Here is a 27,561-nt window from a genome sequence, read left to right as displayed (position 1 = left end):
ATCATGCTAGGAGTTCGGACTAATCACCTAAATGGGTCACCTGATCTAAAAAATTCTTGATCTCCGCATTCAAGCATCATATTTCCACGGGATTTGTTCCAATAGGTTTGTAATTTTGTGTTTCATTAGTGTTTGCATTCATAAAATGCAAGTAACACTCTTTCTCTGATGAAGTGCTCTCTGACATCAATGTGCTTTGTCCTGGAGTGATATACTGGATTCTTGGCCAATGCTTGAGCCGATTGATTATCACAGTATATTATTGTTAGCTTTGACTCATCAAAGTAATATGTTTCTGACAATAGTCTTCTGAGCCATATAGCCTCATATGCACCTATAGTGAGTGTCCTATATTCTGCTTCAGCCGAAGACAAAGAAACAGTTGGCTGTTTGTTTGACAACCATGATATAGCACCTTGACCAAGGAAAAATGCATATCCCTGTGTGGATCTCCTGGTCTCATGATCTCCGACATAGTCATTGTTACAGTATCCATGCAACCATGGATGACTTCCTCAAACTGTCTTGTACCTCTAATGTATCTCAAGACTCTTTTGGCTGCATTCCAGTGAGACTGTTTTGGATTTGCCATAAGCTGTGCAAGTGAACTTACTGCATAACAAATATTTGGCTGTGTGATAGTCAGATATATAAGAGATCCAATGAGCTGCGTGTAGTACCTATCATTGACTGTAGGCTTTTCTAAATATTTAGTTAGTGTGCATGGTGTTCTGTGGATCTCGGAGACGCTGCAACTGTGTGCCTACCGATCGGGGCCCAGTGGTCAGGAAGAACTGTTTCGTTAAGCCACTGAGAACCTGGGTCCTGCTCCCTGAGCCGCTCTGTGCAGGTGAGGTTCCTCCTCAAAGCCCGCTCACGCTCTTGAAGCATCCTCCTCCGCCTAAGGGCGTGAGCCTGTAACTCCTCATTGCTCCTCTGGATCGCATCGGTCACCCACGAAGCCCAGCCCTCGCCCGGTGTCATCTCTGACTGCTCCCAAATCCTTGCCATGACCTGCTGGATCTCCTTGTCCTGCAGGAGGTCCTTTGGAATGCGGATCCCCTTCTGGGGGAGACCTTGGCGGGGCTGATCTAAGTGAAGTACTACGGGAGAGTGGTCTGACATCGTGGTACTTGCCAAAATCCCGGTAGAGCCGGCTTTGTGCAGTGCCCGATCCCCAACGTAGAAACGATCAAGTCTCTCAAGAAGTCCATCGTGTCTCCTCTGTCCGAAAGAGAATAGGAGGCTGTTCTGTGGCTTTGGATGCAGCGTCAAGGTAACAAATTTGGGTATAACTCAACAAAAAATTATTCCATGGAGGACAATGGAAAAGAGCTACAAGCCTGTGGCCAAGCTGACAAGAATTAACTCACTAAACAAGACTGTCGGTCAACAAATAATTTGTCAACAGGCATTCCTCCTCACAAACGAGCAAGGGTCACCCCCAAAATAAAAAGAAATTTTTGTGTAATCTACTAATTGAGGTGTTTTTGAAAAACATGGAGTACTATCAAAAGACACATGCGATTAAATAGAACTTAAAAAGCAGCCAAAGTTGGAAAGCTTTTGATCTGCTAGATACAAAAACTACAAAGTTTAGATTGACTTTTTCGATATTCTGACCATCAAGATAATGCCTATTAAATTAGAACCTAATATTCTGATTATCAAGATAATCCCTACCTATTAAATTAGAACTCCATAAAATTAGACATAATGCCTTACTAAAGGGATACTGTTACCATGGCCACATAAGAAGATGCGACAATGGTCCCTCCAAATTAAAAACAAAACCCCCCATCCTTATCCTTCCTAACTCCCAGTTCTGTGAAGACTCTACACCAATTTGTTTACTTCTCTCTCCCTCTTCCTCTATCCTTTCATCAAATGATTTGTTAAAAACCCCTTTGGGTCCATCCAAAGGACTCTTGAGATGAAGGGGCCATCTTGTGCATTTGTACTAACAAGCCCTGGACAGCTGTTTGCAACAGCCTTGGATGCTTGAAATTCAAGGGATTTCAAATTCATGGAGAACCACCACTGTAAAGAGTCATGACCCTTTTAATCTTCTTTGATTTACAGAGGGAATGAATGACACTAACGCCCAACCATCATGCCAAATAGAGAAATTTGTCACTCTCTTCAAAGTAGCCAATCTATTTTTCTGCAATGTACCGAGACTAATGGCTTAAACAGAGGCTTCACAAATTGAGACTCCATCGATTCACACCACCAGAATTTTATTCAATCGTGTTCTTTGCAGCATACAATGAGACATAAATCTCCAACTAAATGTCATGCTGTGTCAAAACTGTCCCAAACTCTGCAACAATTTGTGAGAGCATCACTAATAATGTCCTTCTCTGACTGTAGGGACACATACTTCTAGGAGGTGCTCTTAGTCATGGTAATTCACAATGTCACATGCACTAGGGTCAAGGCCAAGTGGTTGTGACACCTGGCTGCACAATCGTCCTTTCCCATCATCAATTAGCAGCAGATTTGCATGGTTTTGGAAAGCAGAAGACAAACATGAAGGTACGTGAGAAGAGAGAGTGCAGGTACAAAGAAGTCTAAGTAGAACAGCCGTCATGTTGAAGTCTTAGATCGATAAAAAACACACAAATACAAAGTACTTGTACCTAGACCTAGGACCAAGTGTCTTAGGTGTCACATAGGACTAAGTGTCCTATGTGGCCTAAAAGGCACTAACACTATAAGTGCCTACACTTATGCCTACAAGGCACATACCATGGCCTATAGGGCATCACTAGAACCATCAGAAGATGGCCTACAAACCCCCCTCCATGGGATGGGCTGAAGTACTTTGGAAACGTCTCAAAATACCTGGTAGTTTCTGGTCATGGTGGCACATGTTCATCCAAAAGGATATAGCCACCTATGAATGTACAAGGAATGTCAGATCATGTAACAAAGGGAACCAAGTGTAAAGCCTGTCGGAAGACTTCGAACTTGGGACGAGGAAGTGCCTTTGTAAACATATCTGCGATGTTGTCCTCTGTGGAAAGATAGGACAACTCTATGTTTCCTGCTGACAACCGCTGCCGAACATAATGATACTGAACTTCAATATGCTTGGTACGCGCATGAAACACTGGGTTACGCGCAATGGCCAAAGCACTCTGGTTGTCAGTGTAGACAATAGTGGAGGATGTTTGGCAAATACCAAGATTTGTAAGTAACTGTCGAAGCTAAACACACTCTACTGTAGCGGTGAAAGCTGCCCTGTACTTAGCCTCACAGCTAGACGTGGCAACAGTCGGTTGCTTCTTGCTGAGCCAAGAAATACATGAATTGCCAAGCAAAAAACAATTGCTAGTATGTGACACTCTGGTGTCGGAACATCCTGCCCAGTCACTATCCGTGTAAGCATGCATGGTAAGTGAACCCTGATCACCATAGAAGAGGGCTAAATCCTGAGTGCCTCTGAGATATCTGAAGACTCTTCACTGCCTGCCAATGCTGTGAATTGGGCATGTGCATGAATCTGCTGAGCTGAGATACTGCATACTGCAAGTCAGGTCTGGTGTGACATAAATAAATAAGGCATCCAACAGCCTGCTGATAAAGAGTGATATCACATGGTGGGCTCCCATCATGAGCTGAGAATTTGAAGCCAGGGTTCACTGGAGTAGAGATTGGCTTGCAATCCTCAAACTGAAAACGATCAAGGAGCTGTCCAATATACTTGGACTGAGACATCATGATACCCCCCTCAACATGAGCAAACTGAATGCCCAAATAATAATGGAGCCGTCCCATGTCTGAGATGTCAAAAATCTGCTGCAAATCAGCCTTGAAGGCTGCAATTTGCTGAGTATGTAGGCCCGTGATGTCATCCTGCTTCAACATGTATCCACTTGCTTGGTACTATTTCTTTTTGTTTTTCAATAGTATGCTTATTAAGAAATGAAATGTTTTCCTTCTGTTCAGTTACGGACAATGGGGACTAGGTCTAGCATTTGAGGGTGGACCCCCTTGCTTGGGGTTATGGGCATTAGTGACCCACAAGAGTGATGGCCTCTCTTTGAGAGGGACATCTAGAAACCACACCCCACCTGAGTACCCAAACATGGGACCAATCAAATGCACAGATTGCATACCGACCTAGGAACCATTCAAGAGAATGTTCCCTGAGCTTTGGGTGTGGGCCTGGCAGCATGCCAAGAGTAATGGAGATACAAGATAAGACGACAAACAAATGAGCTCAGTATGGCTCAATTATGACCTTAGAGTACGTCAATAGATAGTCTAAGCTGTTAGGAACCCGTGTGTGCGATCAGAATTAAATTCTGACAACTTTGAAATTTTAGGGTTTTTGGGAGTGACGTGGCAGCTGACACGTGGCAGACTGCCACATGGAATCTGAGCTGGCAGGTCAGTCCACCTGTCCCACACATGTGGCAGCATGCATGGCAAGTGGCAGGGCATGCAGGCCAAGTGTTTGGCCCCAAATCTGGTAGATTTAGGGCAAGTGGTGGGCTGTCCTCTTTGGGACTGCAGCCCACCAAAAATCTGGGACAAGTGTCCACCTTCCACTCTAGGCCTAGGAGGGGGGCTGAGCCTATAAAAGAAGGCCTCTCCCCTTCATTCCACACATGAAAATTTCGTCACTTTTCTTCTCCCTCCTTTTAGATGATGCAGCAAAACCTCTCCAGCTCCTTGGGTGTCTCCACAGGCCATTCTCTCACCTCAGCAGCACTTTCTCTCTCTACAACAGCACATTCTCTCTCTACAGTTCCAGCCCCTCCTCTCCAGAAATCTGCCCCCTCTCAGCTCTTCTGGAACAGCAGCAGCATCCTCCCTCCTTCACCTAGCCTGGAGCAGCCACAGCCCCTTTCTCTCTCCTGCTGCAGTCTTTCTCTCTCTACTGCAGAATTTCTCTCTCTACTGTTCCAGCCCATTTCCCTTGCAGAAATCTGCCTTTCTGTGCACCTCTGGAACAGCAGCAGCTCCTCTCTTACATCTCCTCCCTTGGGATCAGCATAGGCACTCTCTCTCTACAGCTATCACTCCATAAAAGCTTTCTCTCTCTAGCCTACAGGCTGTTTTTCTAAGCTGTTCTCATTCCAGCCCCATTTCCACACTCTCCTCACCCAAGGTAGCTTCAGAGGCATCAAGGACTTCATCTACAAAAGGGCCAAGTCACGAAGGGAGCCTGTACTGTCAAGTTTATCTCATTTACAGCACTATTTCATGTTGTTTCTACTATCTTTCTAGAAACTAGTGTTTGTCTCTAATGTTGGATGTAAGTGGTGATTGTTGCAGGCTTCTTCCTTGTGGATTGGGCAAGCCAAGAGCTGAAACCTGAGCTTGGAGTCCTCCTTTTTGTTGTCTACCTTGTACATATGCTCTTGAGTCTTGTATCTAGGTCCTAGGTTTTCACTGAGTTCATCAGTTTGGAAGGTGCATTGCACCTTGGTCTTGTATCTCCATTTTCAAGAATAAAGTGAGCCTGGATAAGGGGGGGGGCCCGTCTTGGCCCCTCAATCATATTGCATTCTCCAATGATGTCACTTTGTGTTTAAGCTGTATAAGTCTTAATTCCAGCTTAATTGCAAACTCTTAAGTTCAAGTATATGTGTTTGGCAACTCGCAATCATCTCATTCAAATGCCTCTGCAAAATCCGTTGTTTGAATTGATAGAAAGCACCGAGTAGTTTACATTGGTATCAGAGCTTAGGCAGTGGTCCTGTACTCTGTGCTTTCTCTTGTTGAGTCTCTCCTTCATTGAGTTATCTTGTCATCATGGCAGCCAATGGACCTGACCCTCCTCCTAACCTGCATGAGTTGAGTGCTCTCTTGGCAAACATTGCTCAACAGGTTCAAGTGCTGGAAAGCAGCCAAGCAGGAACTCATGACATAGGGCCCCAATCCCAAGGAAGAGGCCGTGCGGACAACACCAACTCCAACAAGGAGGGAAGATCATCTTCTTCTTCCCCTCCTCGAGGTAGACGGCGTCATCGGAGTCCATCTCCTTCGAGACGTCCACGGAGACGAAGGTATGCAAAGCATAAGGTACCTCTTGGAGATAAGCTCTTCAAGTTTACCAAGTACAAGAGAGAGGACAAGCCCGAGGTCTTGCTGGCCTGGATCCGAGACCTCGAGTATTTCTTTGAGGGGGACGAGTACGAAGACAAGGCAAAGATCCGGTTTGCCGTCCTGCACATGCAAGACCGTGCTTCACTCTGGTGGGCAGCTATGGTCAACACTGGACAGCAAGCCCACACCTGGAAGCACTTCAAGAAGAACTTGATGAGGCACTTCCTGCCTAAGGAGTTTAAGAGAGATACAATGGTGCAGTGGGACATCCTCCGCCAACGCCAAGAAGAGAAAGTCAGTGAGTATGTTGATCGTTTTTGGGATACTTTGTTAAAAGTTCAAGCATTCAGTAGGAAGGATAAAAAAGAGCAGCAAAGGAAGTTCTTTGCTGGCCTACGGTATATCGTTCAGCATGAGGTGGACATTGCCACTCCTACTTCTCTCGAAGACACCATCAACATCGCCTTGAAGGTGGAGAAGAAACAATCTTTCTCCAACAAGCGGAATGGCAGCAACAACAAGCGGAAGTCCCAGGGAACCTCTTCCAAGGAACAAAAGGGTAAGGAGACAGCAAAGGACGCACCAAAAGAGCAAAAGTCAGCCAGCCAGCCTCCTTCGAAGAAAGCAGCCCGCACTTTCAGCTCATTGTCTCCACAACAGAAGCAAAAGTATTACTCCGAAGGGCGGTGTTTCAAGTGTGGCGATCGAGGCCACAACTTCTACGAATGCCCTCAAGCTGCCAAAAACAACAGCAACAAAGAAGCAGCCCTCAAAAAGCCAGTTTTGGTAGTCAACAAGGTGGAAGCACCTCCAGAAAAGGGAGCTGTAAACGACACCCATAGTTTGTTGAAAACATGGGGTCAGGTAAAGGATCAATCCGCTTTGTTTTTGTTCGATAGTGGAGCTACTCACAACTTTATTTCTCATGAGATGGCACAGAACTTGGGGATAGCCCCAGAGGATAAAGGAGAAGCCTTGGAGGCAACTGCAGCCTTCAAGAACCAAGAAGAGAAGGTGTACCCCATCATCGGCAAGCTTCGGGTACACATCCAGGGGTACTTGGATTATCTACCCTTCATGGTGGCACCACTTCAAGGATCAGATGTAATTCTCGGCATGCCCTGGCATAAGCAAGTCAACCCCCGAATCGATTATGTGAAGAATATTCTAACCCTCCAACATAAGGGTAGAGATGTGAGCATTACAGCGGGAGTTTCAGGAAACACCATTCCTATGGTAAGTCATGCACGATCTCCCAATTTGCTTAAGAAAGGAGTATGTTCTTTTCTAGTGTTTGTACGCGATAAGCAACCAAGTGAAGAAAAGTCAGATCCTCTCACAAAAGAAAGATTAGATTTCCTTCAGGAATTCTCTAGTTGCTTCTCTCAGGAACTTCCTAGTCACCTCTCTCCTGAGAGACCAAAGGATCACAAAATTGACATAGTTCCAGGGTCTTCACCTCCAAATAGACCCCCATATAGAGTTAGTCAATCTCAACAAGATGAAATCTTCAAGCAAGTCCAAGAACTCTTGGACAAGGGATTGATCCAACCTAGTAGTTCTTCTTTTTGCTCTCCTGTCTTACTAGTCCAAAAGAAGGATAAAACCTTCAGGATGTGCATAGACTATAGAGCCTTAAACAAACAGACGGTTAAGAATCGTTTTCCAATTCCTCGTATAGACGATATCTTTGATCGTTTAGGAGGATTTGAAATTTTCAGCCGCATAGATCTTAAGAGTGGCTACCATCAGGTACGAGTTGTACCTGAGGACATTCATAAAACAGCCTTCCGAACCACATTTGGGCTGTATGAATATATGGTAATGCCATTTGGCCTTACTAATGCCCCAGCCACGTTCAATCGACTGATGGAACGGTTGTTCAGGAACTATAGACAGTTCACTGCCGTCTTCTTTGATGACATCCTCATTTTCAGCAAGAATGAGGAAGAGCATAAGGAACATCTAAAGATTGTATTTCAAATCTTAGCTGAAAATGCTCTTTACATCAATGAGAAGAAAAGTGAGTTCTTTCTTCCTGAGATTCACTATCTTGGTCACATTATCTCACGAGAAGGTGTCCGTATGGACCCAGCCAAGATACAGACAATTGTAGAGTGGCCTGACTTGAAGAATGCCCATGAGGTAAGATCTTTTCTAGGCCTATGCTCATATTACCGAAGGTTTATTTGGCATTTTGCTGAACTTGCAGCCCCTCTACATGATCTCACTAAGAAAAATCTGAAGTTCAGATGGACCCAAAAAGAAAAGGACTCTTTTAATGCTCTAAAGCATGCCCTGACTACAGCTCCTGTACTTATCATTCCTGACTTAAGGAAACCATTCCTAGTCGCAGCTGATGCCAGTGGCGATTGCCTTGGGGCTTCTCTTACCCAGGATGGTCATGCTGTGGCCTTTGAAAGCCGACGACTAAGAGATGCTGAACTTCATTATGATATCTATGAAAAAGAACTCTTAGCTGTAATTCATGCTCTCAAACTTTGGAAACATTGTCTTTTAGGGATAGATTTTCTTGTAAAAACTGATTATGAAAGTCTTAAATATTTTCTAACTCAACCTCTGATCAGAGAGAGACATATGAAATGGTCTACCTTTCTGCAATCATTTCATTTTCAGATACAATATACTCCTGGAAAAGAGAATGTAGTGGCTGATGCCCTTTCTCGTAGACCACGGCTTCACCATATTTCAGTTCCCTATCATGATGAGCTAACAGCCCTCAAAGAATTCTATGAGGGAGATGCTGATTTTGCTCAGCCATGGGCACATTTGAAAGATGGAGGCACCCATCATGCCTACCACATCAGGGATGGCTATTTATTCATGGAGAACAAACTATGTATCACAAAGCAGCTTAGATCTAAAGTGATGGAGGAAAGCCATAACCCACCCTATGCTGGTCATAGGGGTATTGTGGCCACCTTTTCAGCCATGGATAAATTTTTCTACTGGCCTAACATGAAAAAGGACACTGCTGCCTACATTTTAGCTTGTCTCGCATGTCAAAAAGCTAAGTATGAGAGAGGAAAACCCAAGGGTTTACTTCAGCCCCTACCCATTCCTGAGAGACCATGGGAACACATCACCATGGACTTCATTACAGGAATTCCTAGGACCAATCAAAATCATGACATGATTTGGGTGATAGTAGATCGATTCAGCAAGCAAGCCAACTTCATTCCTTGCAGAAAGAATCTCAAGGCACCTGAAGCTGCCCATTTATTTATTAGACACATCTTTAGACACCACGGCATGCCCAAGTCTATAGTATCAGATAGAGACTCAAAGTTCACTAGTAACTTCTGGCAGGCTTTGTTTGAGAACCTTGGAACTCTTCTAAGTTTCTCCTCAGCTTTTCATCCTCAAACGGATGGCCAAACTGAAGTTACGAATAGTACACTCTTGGATTTGCTGAAATTTTATGTGCATGACCAGCAAACCTTTTGGGAGAAATTCCTTCCTCTTGTGGAGTTTGCTTATAACAACACAATTCATTCCTCCACTGGAAAAGCTCCTTTCGAAATTGTATATGGTAGATCTTTACCAACTCCACTCATGCAAACAAAAGAGAAAATCTTTGCCGCTGATCAATTCGTGGAGGATTATGACTCAGCTTATGCCACGGTTCGAGCAGCCATTCAAAAGGCACAGGAGAAACAAAGAGCAGCTGCAAATAAAAGACGGAGGGCGTTTGCAGTGAAAGAAGGCCAATGGGTCTTATTGAAATTTGAGAAAGCCCGGTTAAAAACCAAAGTGGGCAAAAAGCGCATCTACTTCAAGCTATCCTTTCGATATTATGGTCCTTTTCAGGTGTTGCAGGTAATAAATGATGTCTCGGTCCGATTGAGACTTCCAGAGCATTGGAAGATCCACAATGTCTTCCACGTAAGCTTGGTGAAACCCTTCATTGGGGAACCACCTCAAGAGCCTACACTGGACGATGCACCTGAAGTAGAGGACACTGAGATCTTGTTGATCCCAGAGCAAATTATTTTGCATAACTTCACTACGGGACGTCGAGGCACGACTCGCAAAATGTATCTTTTGAAGTTCAGAGGGCTCCCATCCACCGATGCCCAATGGGTGGACAGAGCTACATTTCAGGAGTGTCCTGAAATCCTGGATGCTTATGAGGAAGCATTTCAGTTGCGGACAACCGAATGAAAGACGGAGGGAATGTCATCCTGCTTCAACATGTATCCACTTGCTTGGTACTATTTCTTTTTGTTTTTCAATAGTATGCTTATTAAGAAATGAAATGTTTTCCTTCTGTTCAGTGACGGACAATGGGGACTAGGTCTAGCATTTGAGGGTGGACCCCCTTGCTTGGGGTTATGGGCATTAGTGACCCACAAGAGTGATGGCCTCTCTTTGAGAGGGACATCTAGAAACCACACCCCACCTGAGTACCCAAACATGGGACCAATCAAATGCACAGATTGCATACCGACCTAGGAACCATTCAAGAGAATGTTCCCTGAGCTTTGGGTGTGGGCCTGGCAGCATGCCAAGAGTAATGGAGATACAAGATAAGACGACAAACAAATGAGCTCAGTATGGCTCAATTATGACCTTAGAGTACGTCAATAGATAGTCTAAGCTGTTAGGAACCCGTGTGTGCGATCAGAATTAAATTCTGACAACTTTGAAATTTTAGGGTTTTTGGGAGTGACGTGGCAGCTGACACGTGGCAGACTGCCACATGGAATCTGAGCTGGCAGGTCAGTCCACCTGTCCCACACATGTGGCAGCATGCATGGCAAGTGGCAGGGCATGCAGGCCAAGTGTTTGGCCCCAAATCTGGTAGATTTAGGGCAAGTGGTGGGCTGTCCTCTTTGGGACTGCAGCCCACCAAAAATCTGGGACAAGTGTCCACCTTCCACTCTAGGCCTAGGAGGGGGGCTGAGCCTATAAAAGAAGGCCTCTCCCCTTCATTCCACACATGAAAATTTCGTCACTTTTCTTCTCCCTCCTTTTAGATGATGCAGCAAAACCTCTCCAGCTCCTTGGGTGCAGCCAGCTTCTCCACAGGCCATTCTCTCACCTCAGCAGCACTTTCTCTCTCTACAACAGCACATTCTCTCTCTACAGTTCCAGCCCCTCCTCTCCAGAAATCTGCCCCCTCTCAGCTCTTCTGGAACAGCAGCAGCATCCTCCCTCCTTCACCTAGCCTGGAGCAGCCACAGCCCCTTTCTCTCTCCTGCTGCAGTCTTTCTCTCTCTACTGCAGAATTTCTCTCTCTACTGTTCCAGCCCATTTCCCTTGCAGAAATCTGCCTTTCTGTGCACCTCTGGAACAGCAGCAGCTCCTCTCTTACATCTCCTCCCTTGGGATCAGCATAGGCACTCTCTCTCTACAGCTATCACTCCATAAAAGCTTTCTCTCTCTAGCCTACAGGCTGTTTTTCTAAGCTGTTCTCATTCCAGCCCCATTTCCACACTCTCCTCACCCAAGGTAGCTTCAGAGGCATCAAGGACTTCATCTACAAAAGGGCCAAGTCACGAAGGGAGCCTGTACTGTCAAGTTTATCTCATTTACAGCACTATTTCATGTTGTTTCTACTATCTTTCTAGAAACTAGTGTTTGTCTCTAATGTTGGATGTAAGTGGTGATTGTTGCAGGCTTCTTCCTTGTGGATTGGGCAAGCCAAGAGCTGAAACCTGAGCTTGGAGTCCTCCTTTTTGTTGTCTACCTTGTACATATGCTCTTGAGTCTTGTATCTAGGTCCTAGGTTTTCACTGAGTTCATCAGTTTGGAAGGTGCATTGCACCTTGGTCTTGTATCTCCATTTTCAAGAATAAAGTGAGCCTGGATAAGGGGGGGGCCCCGTCTTGGCCCCTCAATCATATTGCATTCTCCAATGATGTCACTTTGTGTTTAAGCTGTATAAGTCTTAATTCCAGCTTAATTGCAAACTCTTAAGTTCAAGTATATGTGTTTGGCAACTCGCAATCATCTCATTCAAATGCCTCTGCAAAATCCGTTGTTTGAATTGATAGAAAGCACCGAGTAGTTTACACGTGATGAGCATATCATCCACATATAAAATCAGCACTAAAAAATCAGATCCACTCCCATGGACATAAAGAGTGGGTTCTGTGGGACTATTCTGAAAACCAAGGGATAGTAAGTGTGCATGAATTTTGGCATACCATGCTCTGGGTGCCTGCTTCAAACCATAAAGGGCTTTTGTAAGCCGGCATACCTTATTTTCAGAATTAACAGCCTCAAAGCCAAGAGGTTGTGTGACATAGACTTCTTCCTGCAGATCCCCATGAAGAAAAGCGGTTTTGATGTCAAGTTGGTGCACTTGCCAATGATAATGGGCTGCAATGGCAATGACACATCGAATGGTAGTAATCCTGGATGTGGGAGCAAATGTCTCCTCAAAGGCAATGCCTTGTATTTGGGCATACCCTTTTGCAACAAGACGGGCTTTGTATCGATCTATGCTGCCATCAGATTTCCTTTTTAATTTGTAGACCCACCGTGTTCCAATGGCATGCTTGCCAGGTGGGAGATCTACTAATTCCCAAGTGTCATTTTTGGCAATAGATTGTAACTCAGCTTTCATTGCATCCATCCACTCTTTGCTGACAAAAGCATCTTTATGACACAAAGGCTCTTCATTGCAAGCTGTAGCAAGGAGGGCAAACTTAAGAAAGTGACCATGCTGTCTAGTCCCTGATCTTGTCCGGGCAGCAAAAGGCTGATCTTGTTTGCTGTCCCTCAATGTATCAAGAAGCCATCTGGGAACTTGTCTTTGCTGTCTATTGACAGCTCTTTCTTCAATGACTGCATCATGAGTAGTGGGATCATTTTGTGCCGGAAGAGAAACCTGCAAATCATCATGAGGTTGAGGCTGATTATTGCTTAGTGGAGGGCCTGTAGGAGGCTCATGTTGCTGCTCAAAATCCTCTTCTGATGATGGCAAAGGTAACCAAGATTCAAAGGCATCAAACATGTCAACATCTGGCTTTGCTTTGCAGTCCACAAGAGGAGAAGCTGAATGTTCAGCAAAGATCACATCTCTACTGACAATAATCTTCCCAGTATTTGGTTGATATAACCTATACCCTCTGCTCTCCTGGCTGTAACCAATGAATATGCTTTTGATTGCCTTGTCATCGAGCTTATGTCTCAGCTGAGATGGTACATGAACATATGCAAGAGACCCAAAAACTCTCATATGTGAAAGTGAAGGCTTCTTGCCTTTCCATGCTTCATAAGGTGTAATAGTCTTCAATGCCCGTGTAGGTGATCTATTCAGCACATAGTTGGCACACATTATTGCATCAAGCCAAAATTTATTGGGCAAAGACTTGGCCTTAAGCATGCATCTGGCCATCTCCATTGTGGACCTGTTTTTCCTTTCAGAAACAGGATTCTGCTGAGGAGTGTAAGGAGTAGTGCATGAGTGAATAATGCCCCGTGAGGACAAAAATGCATCAAACTCCTTAGACATATACTCACCCCCCCTATTTGTGTTGAGGGTGACAAGCTTGTTTCGTGATTCATTCTCAACCATATTCAGCCATCTTTGAAAGCATAAGAAAACTTCAGATTTGGCCTTTAAAGGATATACCGAGCAATACCTTGTGAAATCATCAATGAGAGTCATGAAATACTTGTACACACTGTGTACTAGCTGCAATTTCCTTTGTGAGAGTTTTGGACAATTCTTTTGAAAAGGAAATCGATGCATTTTACCCAAAAGACAACCCTCACACACATGTTTTGAAACTGTGAGTCTGAGGTACATCATTTGCCATCTGCTGTGTATTTAGCTTTGCAAGAGCTCTATAATTGAGATGGCCCATTCTTTCATGCCAAAGATGAGTTTCAGCAAGTTGTGAATCTGAAATAGCCAATGCTTCAATCGAAAGTGCAGCTGGATGATTATCAAGGTGATAAAGCCCTTCTTGCAAAGTGCCAGTGAAAACTATGGCATTGTCATCATGAAGATCATATACTAGGCATTTGTAGCCATCAAAAATTACTCTGAAACTTGAAGTAGCAATTGTTGAAATGGAAATCAAGTTGACTTCAATGCCAGGCACAAAAAGAACATTTGTCAGAGTGACAGGATGGCTGGAAATGGATGTGAGCTGCACATCTCCAACTCCTTTTACAGCATATGAAGCATTATTAGCACATGTAACAGTCCCCCCTCGAGGTGCATCAGCTAGAGAATGAAACAACTGTCTACAAGATGTGACATGCTTGAAAGCACCACTATCAAAGTACCAGGACCGAGCATCATTAGCAGTAAAGAGTGCATCAGCTTTGGAGGGATCAAATGAGCAATGGACAGCCCATGCCTAATCATGCTGAAGAGCATGTGCATGTGAAGCATCTGCTGGCTCATGGGATTCAATAGCATATGAGGCATTAACTGTCAATCCTGCTTTCTTTTTCTCTGAAGCAATGCGCTTCCTGCATTCTAAAATGTCATGTCCAGGGTTACGACAATAGTTGCATCTTCTCTTCTTTGCCTTATCTGCTGTATTTTTAGATGCATGGGAGGAATTGCAGCTGCTATGCGCAGAGGAATTGCAGCTGCTATGCGCAGATTTTGGCTTGCCCATAGGCTTGGAAGCCTTGCCTCTTCCTGTCTGCTGTGAAGCAAATGCATGATCAGGAATAATGACTTGTCTGTTAGCTCTACTTTGCTCTTCCTGCAAAAGCAAAGTAACTAGCTGATCAAAGGAATAGTGGTCTGGATTACCCTTGATATGTATCTAGCACTCCATTCAATGTGGTACTGACAAGCTGTGAATTTGGCACCACCTCATCAATGTTGGCAAGCTGTTCCATGAGGTCCTTGACCTTTGTCAAGTATGCATCCATTGACTCACCTTCATTGATATTGACTTCCTGTAATTGCCTTCTCAAATATGCAACACGAGCTTCATTGCGAATCTGATAGAGAGAAGCCAATTTATCCCAAGCATCCTTTGCTGTCGTGCAAGACCGGATGTGTGGAATAATGGTTCTCTTGCATGATAAAGCAATGCATGAATGTGCATTTGCATCTCTTGCATCCCATCTTGACTGTTCTTGAGTTGGAAGAGCAGCAGCAGGAGTGCTAGAGGAAGAGGCATCAGGAGGAGTACCTCCTGCAGAAGGACCAGCAGTAGAGGCAACCACTGTAGCATTGGTTGGCCTCTGATCAGCCCCAGAAACAATATTCCACAAATGCTTTGCAACAAGAATATGTTTCATGAGATAAGACCACATCGGATAGTTGGTGCCATCCAACTTATCATCTTCACGAAGAACTCCAAATAAATCTTGATTGTTCCCAGCCATAGCAAATGTGATACACTGAAAAAGACTTGACAACCCAAAAGCCTCAAGGCTATCACTGCAAAAAGTTGGCTGTCTAAAAAATGACAGCAAATATCTGTAAATTTCTAACCCAAATTAAAGGGCAAATGCAGATCTGGCCGAAATGTGACTGTGGCAGGCAATGTTCACTGCAAAGATAGCAAATCTGGCAAAAGCCCCAAATTTATTGAGGGCAAATAGGCCAAAAAGAGGGCAAATGTAGAAAAGCCCCAAATTTTGCTGAGATTTTGCAAATGTGACCCAATTTATTGCAATCTGACTCAATGTCCTGTAAAAGTGACTCATTGTTCTGTAAAATGACTCAATATCCTACAAATGTGACTCAATGTACTGCAATAAAAAAGAAATTGCAGACCAAATCCCGAATCTCTCCTGAAGGTATTGAAAGCCCCAAATTTTGCCAAAGTCCTGCAAGAGACTTCACACGTGCAACACCTGTGCGGCAGTCTCGAGAGAAGTACCAGCTGTACGGACAGCTCAAGTACAGTGTACGGCTGTACGGTCAGCTCAAGTACAGATGTACGATGAGCTCAAGTACGAATGTACGGCTGTACGGTGTACGGTTGTACGGCCGTACGTTGTACGAGAATCTGTAGTGCTGAAGTTGTACGGAGACTCCCACGTGCAGGTATGACGACGCAGATGTACGGCGATGCAGATGTACGACGACGCACAGGTACGTCGATGTAGTACGACGATGCAGATGTACGGCGATGCGCGATGCAGTACGACGATGCAGATGTACGGCGACGCGCGATGCAGTACGGCAACGCGCAGGTACGGTATGATATCTGTACGTGGTTGTACGGACGTCCGTACTTTTGTACGGGGCAGTACGGACAAGGGGCACAGGAAGCAAAGCTGGGCTCTGATACCACTGAAGGTATGTGAGAAGAGAGAGTGCAGGTACGAAGAAGTCGAAGTAGAACAGCCGTCACGTTGAAGTCTTAGATCGATAAAAAACACACAAATACAAAGTACTTGTACCTAGACCTAGGACTAAGTGTCCTAGGTGTCACATAGGACTAAGTGTCCTATGTGGCCTAAAAGGCACTTACACCATAAGTGCCTACACTTATGCCTACAAGGCACATACCATGGCCTATAGGGCATCACTAGAACCATCAGAAGATGGCCTACAAAACACAGCTTTGGCTTTTCAGTAAAACAAGGTCAACACGTTGACTTTTGACCTGGTCAACCAGCCGCCTAGGGTCGATTGTCTGTGTTGAGTCTTCCTTTAGAGCCTATTTAAGGGCCTTAGCCCTCCATTGTGGGGCATGCATTCTAGGATCCATTCCAGACCATCAGGCCCTCAGCTTCAGCAGCAAGTCCCAGCATTTAGCCTCAGCACTACACAACAGTCCAGCATACCAAAGCCAGCATCAGTTCAGCATACAGTTGTAGTCTGGCCTCAGTTCAGAGCAGTTCTTGGAAGGCGCCAATTCAGCTACAGAAGGCCTTCCATAGTTTGGATCTACCCCAGCATAGGTTACAACATCTACATCAGCATTTGCTATAGCCTCTACATTGGCATTTAGTCCTTAGTAGCCTTGCAGTAAGAGTCATTGTCCTTCTATCCAGCATTTGCGGTTTGTCAGAGAATTATTTGTGTGGTAATCTCGTCTTGTGTGGTCGATCATATCGACACTGTGTGAGCCGCTCTTTATCGTTTGGTGTGGTGTAAGCCTTCGTGGTTGTGAGGATAGGTATATTTAATTGTAAACCTCCACAACAAGCACGGTAGGGATGCGTGGAGGTACCTAGGTCTTTTTGAGTCGTCGTCTTAATCAATATTTTGTGGAGTTTGAAATCCATCTCTTGATCTTTGGTTATGAATTTCCTCCTATGATTACAATTTTCTTTTAAATACCAACAATTGGTATCATAGCAACCTTTCTGAGAGCCTGTGAGATCTTGGTCGAGAGAGAAGTCGTCTAGCCAAGAAGGTGAAAGCTCATGCATTTGAGAGCTCAAGAAGTCAATATACAGAGAAGAACACGAAGGAGGTCACCACGATTTGATATTTTCAAGGTTCCTAGTGCTCTCAGGAGACCTAGGAGTGTACGTAGGAGGAAAACTTTTGCTCTAGACATCCTTGCTAGTTTGTGTGGGCAGTTGTTACTTAGGTAAATGATGGACTCATCAACAAAGGCAACTAGAGGGCTCCTTGACACATCAGTCGTGAGGTTCAACAGTCAGAGTTTTCCATCCTGGCAATTGTTTGTACGACTACTGTTCATGGAGAAGGGCCTATGGTCTGGCTACGAAAAGAAGCCAGCTAATAACCAAGGTCTCGAAAAGATGCAGGCATGGGATGCCAAATATGAAAAGGCTCTTGGACTGATGGGAGAGCTCTTGGACTAGAATACTTCCATCATGTTCACGTTGCAAAAACTGCACATGAGAACTGGACCTTGTTAGAAACACTTTTTGGGTTCAAAGTGAAGAATTGAAGATCATGCTGAAACAAGAATTATTTGGCTTGCAGATGGGAGATGGGGATTTACTAGCAGCTCACCTCAATAAAATGTAATCTATCATGAAGCAGTTATAGGATCTTTCAGTTCAAATCGATGATGATGATGCAAAAGCAATACTACTTACCAGTCTCCCTCCCAGGTATGCTTAATTATTTACAATACTTCATCTAAATTCGAATGCATTAACCTTTCAAGAGGTGATTTTCAATTCTATTGAGTGAAGAAAGACGAGCAGAAATATATACAATTGGAAATAGTGAGCAAGCTTTTGCAGCTAAAGACAAAAAGAGCAATGGTAAGAGGCCAATGATTACTTGCAAATATTGTGGGAAAGGACACGAGGAGAAGCATTGCTACAAGAAGGCCTATGATGATAAGCATGGCAGTAGTTCGAAGGTTTGTCTACTTGAAGACAACGGTGTAGATGAAGTAGCAGGTTTGGTACGTGAAGAGAGTATCCCTGTGATCAATTTGGAAGAAGACGATTATCCCGATGGTGATTATGCCTTCTAGCTCGCAACATTATAATTCGATTTTGGCTTACAGTTTTGGCTTGATAGTAGTTTACAACTTTTTGCTTGCAGTGTTATCCCCTACTTGGTTTACGAGGGGGATTGTTAGAGTAGTTTGTGTAAACCTTGTAGGTGATGGCATGCAACATGTGGCATTAGAGCATGCAAATGAGGACGTGGCTCATGCATATTTGTGTGCCTATGCTTTCTGGCCTTTGGTATTCCCGTCGGTTCTAGAGCTCTCCCATGAGAGTCGGCTGTTGTGACTCCTAGCCTTAGCATGGAGGCAAGCTAGAGCTCGAGAGGCAGTCACTAGTCATCACATGATTGGAGATTGGTGGTGGCAACGAAGGTGGTGATTGGCTGTTGTGGCAATATGGCCCACTGTGGGTTGGTGAGAGGGGCTGTTGGGGTTATCAATGTCACCTTCCAACCTATGAGCCCCCAAATGAGGACGACATCGTAAAGGTGTACCGGCAGGGTTTTAGAGATGCCATGTGGATAGGGATGTTGCTATTTAAAAGCAAATTGTAATCATAGGAGGAAGCCCACGACCAAAGATCAGAGACGGATTTCAAGCTTAATAAAATTGATTATAACGACGACTTAGAAAGACCTAGGTACCTCCACGCATCCCTACCGGGCTTGTTGTGGAGGTTTACAATCAAATATACCTATTCTCACAGCCATGAAGGCTTACACCACACCAAACGATAAAGAGCAAATCACACAGAGTTGATATGATCAACCACACAAGTCGAGATAACTACACAGATAATTCTCTGCATAAAATGATTATCGCACAGATGAAACTCCAAGGTAGAGTTCCGACACACGCAATACCCAAAGATTTCGTTGGAGATAAGTGCACACTAAGTGTACTATTTCCTATTCTACAATAGTCTAAGTCTAAGTCTCGTCTTTATGTCTTGAGTATGTGCCATGTGGCACTTCTACAGTTATCCCATAAGCACTCTTGCTTTATGTCTTATACTTTGGCCCATATATTCAATGGGTCACATCATTGTAAACTATCAGTCTAGCTTGTGTCTTGTCTACACTCTTCTCAAGGTATTTCTAGTCTTTCAGTCTTGTTATTTCATTTCCAGTTTCTAGTTCTAGTTCTTACTTCCATATTCCAACATGGTATCAGAGCTAGGTTGATCCCTCTTCTCCCTCTTCTCTCTTCTCAAGTCTGTCCTCAGATACAGATCTGCCCCCCCGCTCAGATCTGCCTCTTCTCTCCCCTGCTGCAGATCTGCCCCTCTTTCTGCCCCGCCATTGTGCTCCAGATCTGTGCGACTCTGCTGCATGTATTCCTGCTCCAAATCTCTGCGCCAGATCTGCGCAGCTCAGCCACAGATCTGAGCGCCAGATCTGCTGTCACGCCAGATCTGCGCAACCTGCTGTCACCGACAGATCTGCGCAGTCTAGCACCCACCCATGCTATCCGTACAGCGTCGCCCGAATTTCGTACATCATCCGTACTCTTCTGTCCGTACGCCGCCGTACGTCGTCCGTACTCCGCCGTCCGTACGACGCCCGTACTCTGCTCGCCCGTACGGAATCTGTACCTGCACAGGCCGACTTCTCCGACTTCTCCAGCTCCATCTTCACGGAGATCTGCATTCTTTTGCACTTCTACCTCTGCCCGGGATTAAGGTACTAAGCTTTGCCTCTTTCAGTTTGCTGAACAGTCTCTCCTTTTTTGCTGGTTCCTCCTGCTTCGATGGGCTGTCATATGCTATGGCCCTAACAAAGTGGTGAGAGAACCGGCTTCTGGGATTTCTTCCTCTCATTTATTTCTGCAATATTGTAAGGGAATAGACACTACCCTTGCATCCTAGCAAGAGGTAAGACCTTCCCACATGGCATCTTCCTCTCATTCTCTCATATCTATCGACAAATTCAATGGGTCCAACTTTCATACTTGGCAGATCAAAATCAAGTGCCATCTTATGAAAGAAGGCCTTTGGGACATTGTTCACCGTGATGCTCCCGAAGGTCCATCTGAGCAAGTTGTCGCTGCCAAGAACGACAAAGCCTATGCTATCATATTGCTCGGCCTTGGAGATGATTACATTCATCACATCTCCGACATACAGTCTGCTCCTCAAGCATGGATCACTTTGGATACTCTTTTTGGAGCCCGATCTAAAAACTCTAAGATTGCACTTATGATCTCATTCTTTGATCTACATATGCAAGAAGGAGCTACTATAGCCTCTCATGTCAATTATCTTCGCGGTCTTATGGTTCAGCTTGCGTCAGTCAAGTCTCCCATCTCCGAAGATATTGCTATTGCTATGCTTCTCAAAAGCTTACCTGACTCCTATGCTACTCTTGTCACTACCTTCAAGTATCATAATAATCCTTCTCTTGAGGGTATCATCAATGCTCTCGAAGAGGAAGAAAGAACTCAACAACGAAAGGTAACTGACAGTGCATTTTTAGCAAAGAAAGGAAGTTCTAAGGTAAGAAAGCGTTGCACCCATTGTGGCAAAACTAATCATGTGGAGAAGGACTGTTTCAAGGCTCATCCATGCACCATTTGTGGCCGTGATAATCACCGGGAGAGGGACTGCTACTCCAAAACCTCTACATCAGCTCCTGCATCTACCTCAGCCCATGTTGCTGCAACATCTGTATCAGCTGATCCTGCTGTTCCTTCCTCACATGATGAGAAGTGGGCTTTCTGATTATTTCTATGTCTTGTCTACCACCTTGACCACCAATGATGTAGGTCAAGGGGTTCTAGTGTCTTGGTCTTTCTATTTGTCTACAATCAGTCTTCTGTCTATCTAGTCTTGTCTGTTTGTCTATTTGTCTATCAATCTGACTGTGTTTTAGATCCATCTTGTCCCTACCCTTGTGGACCCATACGAGGATATCACTTGAGGAGGGGTGTCTCAGGATCTTTTGTCTGTCATGTCTTCTATCTTGTCTCTCAGTCTATGAGTCTTTATGTCTGTCTTCTAGTCTTGTCTTTCTGTCTTACTCCTAGTGTCCACTTAAGGAGGGTGTTGGAGATAAGTGTACTATTTCCTAGTCTACAATAGACTAAGTCTAAGTCTAAGTCTAAGTCTAAGTCTATGAATAGTCCTCATCATCAGGTTATTATTCCTCTTTTAGTTGAAGAGTCCTCATCATCAGGTTTGTTATTCCTCTTTTAGTTGTCGGGCTTGCCCTTGCCTGTGCCCTTGCGCAACAAAGGCCTTGTCGTTGGATTTGTTGTACTTTCTCTCCCGAGCTTTTTCTTGTAGAGACAGGATGTATACCCATAGAGCTACATGCTCTGAAGAGAGTACTCAGATACATCACAAAGGTCAAGTGCATGGATAATGAAAGGCTACCAAAGAGAGCATGGAATGAAAGTCAGAAGCTTCAAAAGACAAACAAGGGCAAGATTTTGACATCCGGATGGGCACAGGACCTAAAAAAATGGTTCAAGAAGTGGGAAGTAGAAGAGTATTTAAACTACTCTTGAGAGGAGATTGATGAAGAGGCTTTTCATTAAGACCTGCTGAATGCACTACACAGGAAATGGCAAACAGCAGAAAACAAAGATAAATTTGAGTACTATCGCACATATATCAACCCCGAATATTGGTCAATTTATACAGGAAGGGAGACAACAACGCAGAAGTACATATGTACACCTATATAGTGCATAAATGGAGGGCTTTAGCCTCACTTTGCACCCGATCACACCAGCTGCAAATAGAAACAGGGGGATGGAAAAAGATGCCAAGGGAGAGTAGAATATGCCAACTATGTGATCAAGGTATGGTTGAAACAGAAGAACACATGGTAATGATATGCCCTCACTATGCACACATTAGGGAAGAGTTCAATCACCTCCTTGAGGGACATAACAAACTGGCTGATTTGCTGCATAAAGGGTCACCTTCAGCTTTAGGAACATTTGTGTATAAGCTCTTCAAGCATAGGAATCCACCTGAATCCTAGAAGGTGGTTTCTCTTTCCACCCTCCCATCTTCGGGAGGAGCTTTCATGTACTTGTGATATTGTATTGCCCAGGTCCCATAGGCCGGTTTTGGTCTTCAGAGGACGATAATATATTCTTCTTCTTCTTCTTCTTGTAGAAGCAGAGACACTAGGTCCTCGAAAGAAACCAGTGCCGACCATTGTTATGGAACCATGGTGATTACAAATCCTTTATAGCTCTTGGGGAGCATCCCAAGCAAAAGCCTAGCAATCCACGCTGAATCCGTCTTTTGACAGTTAATCCCCTCATCCATCCTCAGGTTATAGAGTTCCGTTTCCAAGTCAAGGATTCTGGCTGCACTGGTGATCTCCTACATAGCCTTTCAGTGTGGTGCTGTGTCTGCCAATTGGAGTTTTCTTACGATAGTGCTAAGCATTCAGCCACCCGAATCACTCCATTCATGCTGATGTATGGATTCTAGCCCACAGCCCTATGGGAAGTTGGCTTGCAGGATGTCAAGGTTGGCACTGCTACTGATTGGTTGCCACAGCAATAGAATATGTTGCAGTTTGCATGGGAGAGCATAATAAGATATGTTGCAGTTTGCATGGGAGGGCATAGATAGGATATGGGAGAGCAATATGTTGCAGTCAGAAGCGGCCACCTCGAACTCCTTTTAGGGCCATAGTTTACTTGAATATCTACAATGGTTCTTGAGTGATGCGAACAGGTCAGTCTATCAAGGGTACACCCAGTCCTTCATATTACATGGTATGGGATGTGTAGTCTTACCTGGGAGTTCACTGGTCTGGGCTTTTGCTTGATCTGTAGCGTGGGGGTGGATCTATGGTTGGGTGGTGACATGTTAGCCTTACACCAAGTGTGTTCCTGTCAGGTAGCTGGATGATAGATAATAGCACTGTACCTCTAGGTTATGTTCTCAAATCTTTGTAGACGAAGCAAGGGTCACATGTGTTCAAGCATAATCTGCTATCTGGTTCTGCAAGATCAAGTGATCTCCTGCGTAAATGCAATACTTACTAAAGAAAAGATGGCAATTAAAAAAGGTAGAAGTTATGTAAGTTTTACTGACTATTCTACCTTTTACTTTGGTAGCTTTCCACAAACAACCACCTCGTGTATTCTTATGCATGAGTATGTAAGAGTACATTGGTGTTCTTAATCCCTTTCGCGCTCTTCTTCTCCCCCCTCTTCTTTTTCCTTCTTTTCTGTCTCGCCTTTACTGTCCATTCAGTTGTAATACTCCACACTGTCCATTCCACATTCATCTGCCAAGTAATTTCAGGACTACTCTTTTGTTGTCAAACTTTGCCCGTGTATTTCAAATGTGTGGATTTAGTATATGCATATGTACAGAGTATATTGGTGATGAAGGACTCTCCCCTTAGTTAATGAAATATATGATGTTGAGATGATGTCGTGGTGGTGCTATTGATGTCAGGAAAAGAAAAACAGCCCTGTTAGGAGAAAGCATCTCAGGACAAATCTGGGAAAGCATCTTTTACATAGAAGATTGAGTAACCGTGGGTCTGATGAATACGTGAAGGATTTACATCAGAAACATGACACAGAAACCAGGAAAGTTCCACCTGCTCAAGCTAAGGATGGCTCAACACAGGTCAGAGAGCATATCCATGATGGGAAAGGGCAGGGTCAACCATTTTTTTCGGAAGCAGAGAACTCATCAGTAGGACAGGAAGGAAAATTTGGTCGAAGCAAACATCATAGATTCATGCCCATTTACAGACCGCCTAGTGCACGGGACTCTTTCGCTGCTGGCTTGGATGAGCAAAACATTGGAGAGTCTAATAGCTCCTATAATGAATGTCCCAGCTTTGTTGTCAGACAATCACCTGATAGCTCCATGGGTTCAGTTTCAGGGTCTCCCGGTTCTTCTATGGCAGTGTCTTCTTTGGGTTCATCTAATGTAGCAAAAGATAAAGCTAAACTGACAGTTGTTAAGAACACCTCTGGCGAGCATTATGTACATTATGTAGAGTCGCAAGTTGATCAACCCACAGCCAATATGGGCATTAAGGTCACTTTTGACACTGAGAAGCAGCAGAGATACATTGCGTTTTCAAAGGTGACAGACCCAGTCAGACAACGAAAGCAGCGTGAGCTGAAGATTTTGACTTCTTTCGATAGAGGATTAGAGAAATCTCTGGACATTCATGTGACAAACCAGAATTCTGAGGCTCCTGCCTCCTTACTTGGGACATTGCTACCCGACGGCAAAGGGAAGGTCACATCTGCTGCAATGAATTCCAGTGAAAAAGGGAAGTTTTCTCAACAAACAGAAAGAGGTCTACTTTCACAATCTACTATGAAAAGTGATGCTGTATCACCTCCTGTTCATTTTCAGGTGACATTTGATAAGGTGCCTCGGAGCCGCTATGAAGGGAAGCACGGCTTTTCTGAACAGGCCAGTATTCCACTTGTGATGAAAAAATCTCATTCATCGTTACAGGAGGCGTCATTTTCACCTGTCCATTTTAGGAGTACTACTGATGGGAGTATCAATAGCACCCGCAGTGCTAAGTCAAGGCATGCTAAGGAACATCCCATACAGTTCTCTTCTTTACAAACTTCTAAAACTGCTAGTGGTCCAAAAGCTACCACTCCTGAACGCCCTTGGAGAAATTCTGACAGGAAAGAGAGGTCTATTGATGTTGGAGATCATCAATTTATAAACCAGCATATGACGACTCAAATTTATCACAGCAATGCTTTGTCTGCAGAGAAGATTCAGAATAACATGAATGGGAAGGGAAAAGTGGCTACTGCTCCTCCCGATAGTTTCAGAGACAAGAGGGAATCAAAAACTAAGAATCGAGTCAAAGACTTGAAGTCACCTTTCAGTAACCCGTCAAATTCCAAGCTCAGTTTTCATGCGCAACTCGCCTCAGGTACTTCAAAAGCAGAGCTTGAAGCAAAAGCTGTGAGGAAGATTCAGGGGTGTGAAAAGAATGAGGTGAATTTTCAGGAGAACATAGAGTCTGACAAAGCATCCAGATCTGAGAATACAAGGAAGGGCTCTACACAGAATGTACAGCCTCAATTAAGTCCATTGTCTGTTGAGGGAAGTGTGCTCCGAACCACTCGCCTGTTAGGAAAGTGGGGTGATATCGTCGATGACTCACCTGATGCTTATGATTATTTGCAGATGAAAATGGAAGTGGGAAGCGATGGAGGTTTGGAAGGCCCACAGTTGAGGGCTCACAGTTACAAATACAGTAGTGCCGGCAGTTCTGATTTCCTTAGTGCAGAAAAGCTGGCATTGAAAGAATCAATTAAAGGTGGGGGATTACAAAAACATGGCTTTAGTGATCTTGATGGAAAGCAGAATCATAAGGCAACTGCTGAGGTAGTGCAAAACTCGCTTGGACACTCTTCTAATGGAACCCCTGCACGAAGAAGTGTGTGGGAAAGGTTAGGTCCTCAGAACATCTCTGGAGCGTCCATATTGGGACCTCCTCCTAAAGCTTTCGATGGCAGGGGTGTGCTCAGAGCTTTTCCTGATATTATTCCAAGTAAAACATTTAATATTGGCACAATTAGAAGTTTTGAATTTGGTGCCAATGACTCTGTGCAGGCTTCACATCAAGCACCTCTGTCAAGTGTGCTGGATGATAGCAAAGAATTGGGTAGTAACAGGAATGATGAATGTACAGAGGTTGTGCTTCATGCTTACAGAGATATGAAGCAAAAGCGGAGCAAGCGTGAATTATATGTGCCTCGCCGGGGTTCTTAGGATTTCGTTCAGATTATTTAATGTCTTCATGGAGAGAGTTAAACAATACTTTGTAGTCAGCTGATCTAAAGTAGGAATATGGATCTCAACAAAGTACTTGCTGAGACAAGCAAGTTATATCACAACAAAGTCCTCCTGTTTCTATTTATATTCCTGGATTGGTCCAGTATTATTGAATGATAGGATCAGTCTAGCAGTTATCTTCAAAGAGGCTTTTGGAGCTGGCCTTCCTGCAGATGTGATGAAAGCATCTGGTTCTGCTCGAGCTTGTGACTGAAAGGAGAGGTCATAAAGTTGGAAACGATCCTAGAGTGCTGAGCTTACTTAGAAAAACAAAGCTATCCCATCTTGTCGTCTCAATTCAGGTCAATTATGTATTGGCAAAGCTTGATGATGAACAGTTTCTCTTGAGTATGATGCAACCAGTGACTTGCATTGAATTCTCCTGTCTATGCCTGGAAACGTTTCCTGACATGCTGGATCATGGTACCTCTTACACAAGAGGAACATTTGCTGATTGTAAATATGACAAAGTCTGCACATGGGAGATGTCACTGGACCTTTCAGAGTTGGTGCAGTATGTCTTTGAAATGTGATCGTCGAGCAACGGTTTCCAACATGTTCACACACAGGAAATAGCTCCACTTTTGTACAAGGAGAGCCAGGAATCTTTTAGCATATGGAGTTTTGAGCAGCATTTTGCTATGTACATATTAAACTCTATAAAGTTGGGATGTCCAGACTCTTGCTTCTGGGTCTTGTTATAATTGGGCCCCCCCCCCTTTCCACTTTTCTCTTCTCCCTTCTGTTTCTGAGGGACAGCTTTTTATTTGTGTTACAAAGGGGCAAATCCATGTAAACTGTCTTATGATCTTGCTTTGTGATACTCGCTATGAAATGAGTATGATTTTCATTGCAGACTTCAGAAACCTTTTTTTGGGTATGTTTGGTTGGTTGGAATTCACAGGATCAAAGTTATTGGATACATTGACATTAAGTACTATTCGAAATAAGTATATTGCTTTAGATAATTCAACGAATACCTTCACCAAGGCACCACCATAGATTTAGAAATGCACTATAATAACCACCTAAACATTGGTCTAGCAACCAAAGTATCTCGTGTTGACACAAATGGTTACAATTCTTGAGAGCATTAATCAACATTCTCATATTTCAATAGCTCAAAGTAAATCGGCTATTAAGACTTTTCAATCAAATTTGAAAATTTCAAAATTGACATTGTAGATGCAAAAGTTAAACTTTAAACTACATAAAAGCCACTTTCTTCAATGAAAGGAAAATATATTCACTATGTGCAACATATGTACAAGTGTTGTAGTATAGTCCTAACGCCATAAACTTCAATTACTTATTTGACATTCTTTTGCCCACAAAATTGATAGA

The 27,561-nt window shown here is 44.0% G+C and overlaps 1 protein-coding gene across 1 annotated transcript in view; it reads left to right on the top strand.

Annotated features, from left to right (window-relative positions):
* Positions 1–27,021, top strand: part of LOC147902732 (uncharacterized) — a 78,160-nt gene extending 51,139 nt beyond the window's left edge. The window contains exon 3 of the mRNA XM_087373750.1: positions 23,842–27,021. Within this exon, the coding sequence (XP_087229876.1) occupies positions 23,842–26,154 (2,313 nt within the window). The 3' untranslated portion in view covers positions 26,155–27,021. The remainder of the gene's footprint in view (positions 1–23,841) is intronic.
* The last annotated feature ends 540 nt before the right edge of the window (positions 27,022–27,561 follow it).

This window comes from Dipteris shenzhenensis, chromosome 4, assembly GCF_047967505.1.
Source record: "Dipteris shenzhenensis isolate YYH24624 ecotype China chromosome 4, Dip_SZ_1.0, whole genome shotgun sequence".
NCBI classification, from domain to species: Eukaryota; Viridiplantae; Streptophyta; class Polypodiopsida; order Gleicheniales; family Dipteridaceae; genus Dipteris; species Dipteris shenzhenensis.
The sequence above is the reverse complement of the archived record's forward strand: the minus strand, read 5'-3'. Positions and strand labels throughout refer to the sequence as shown.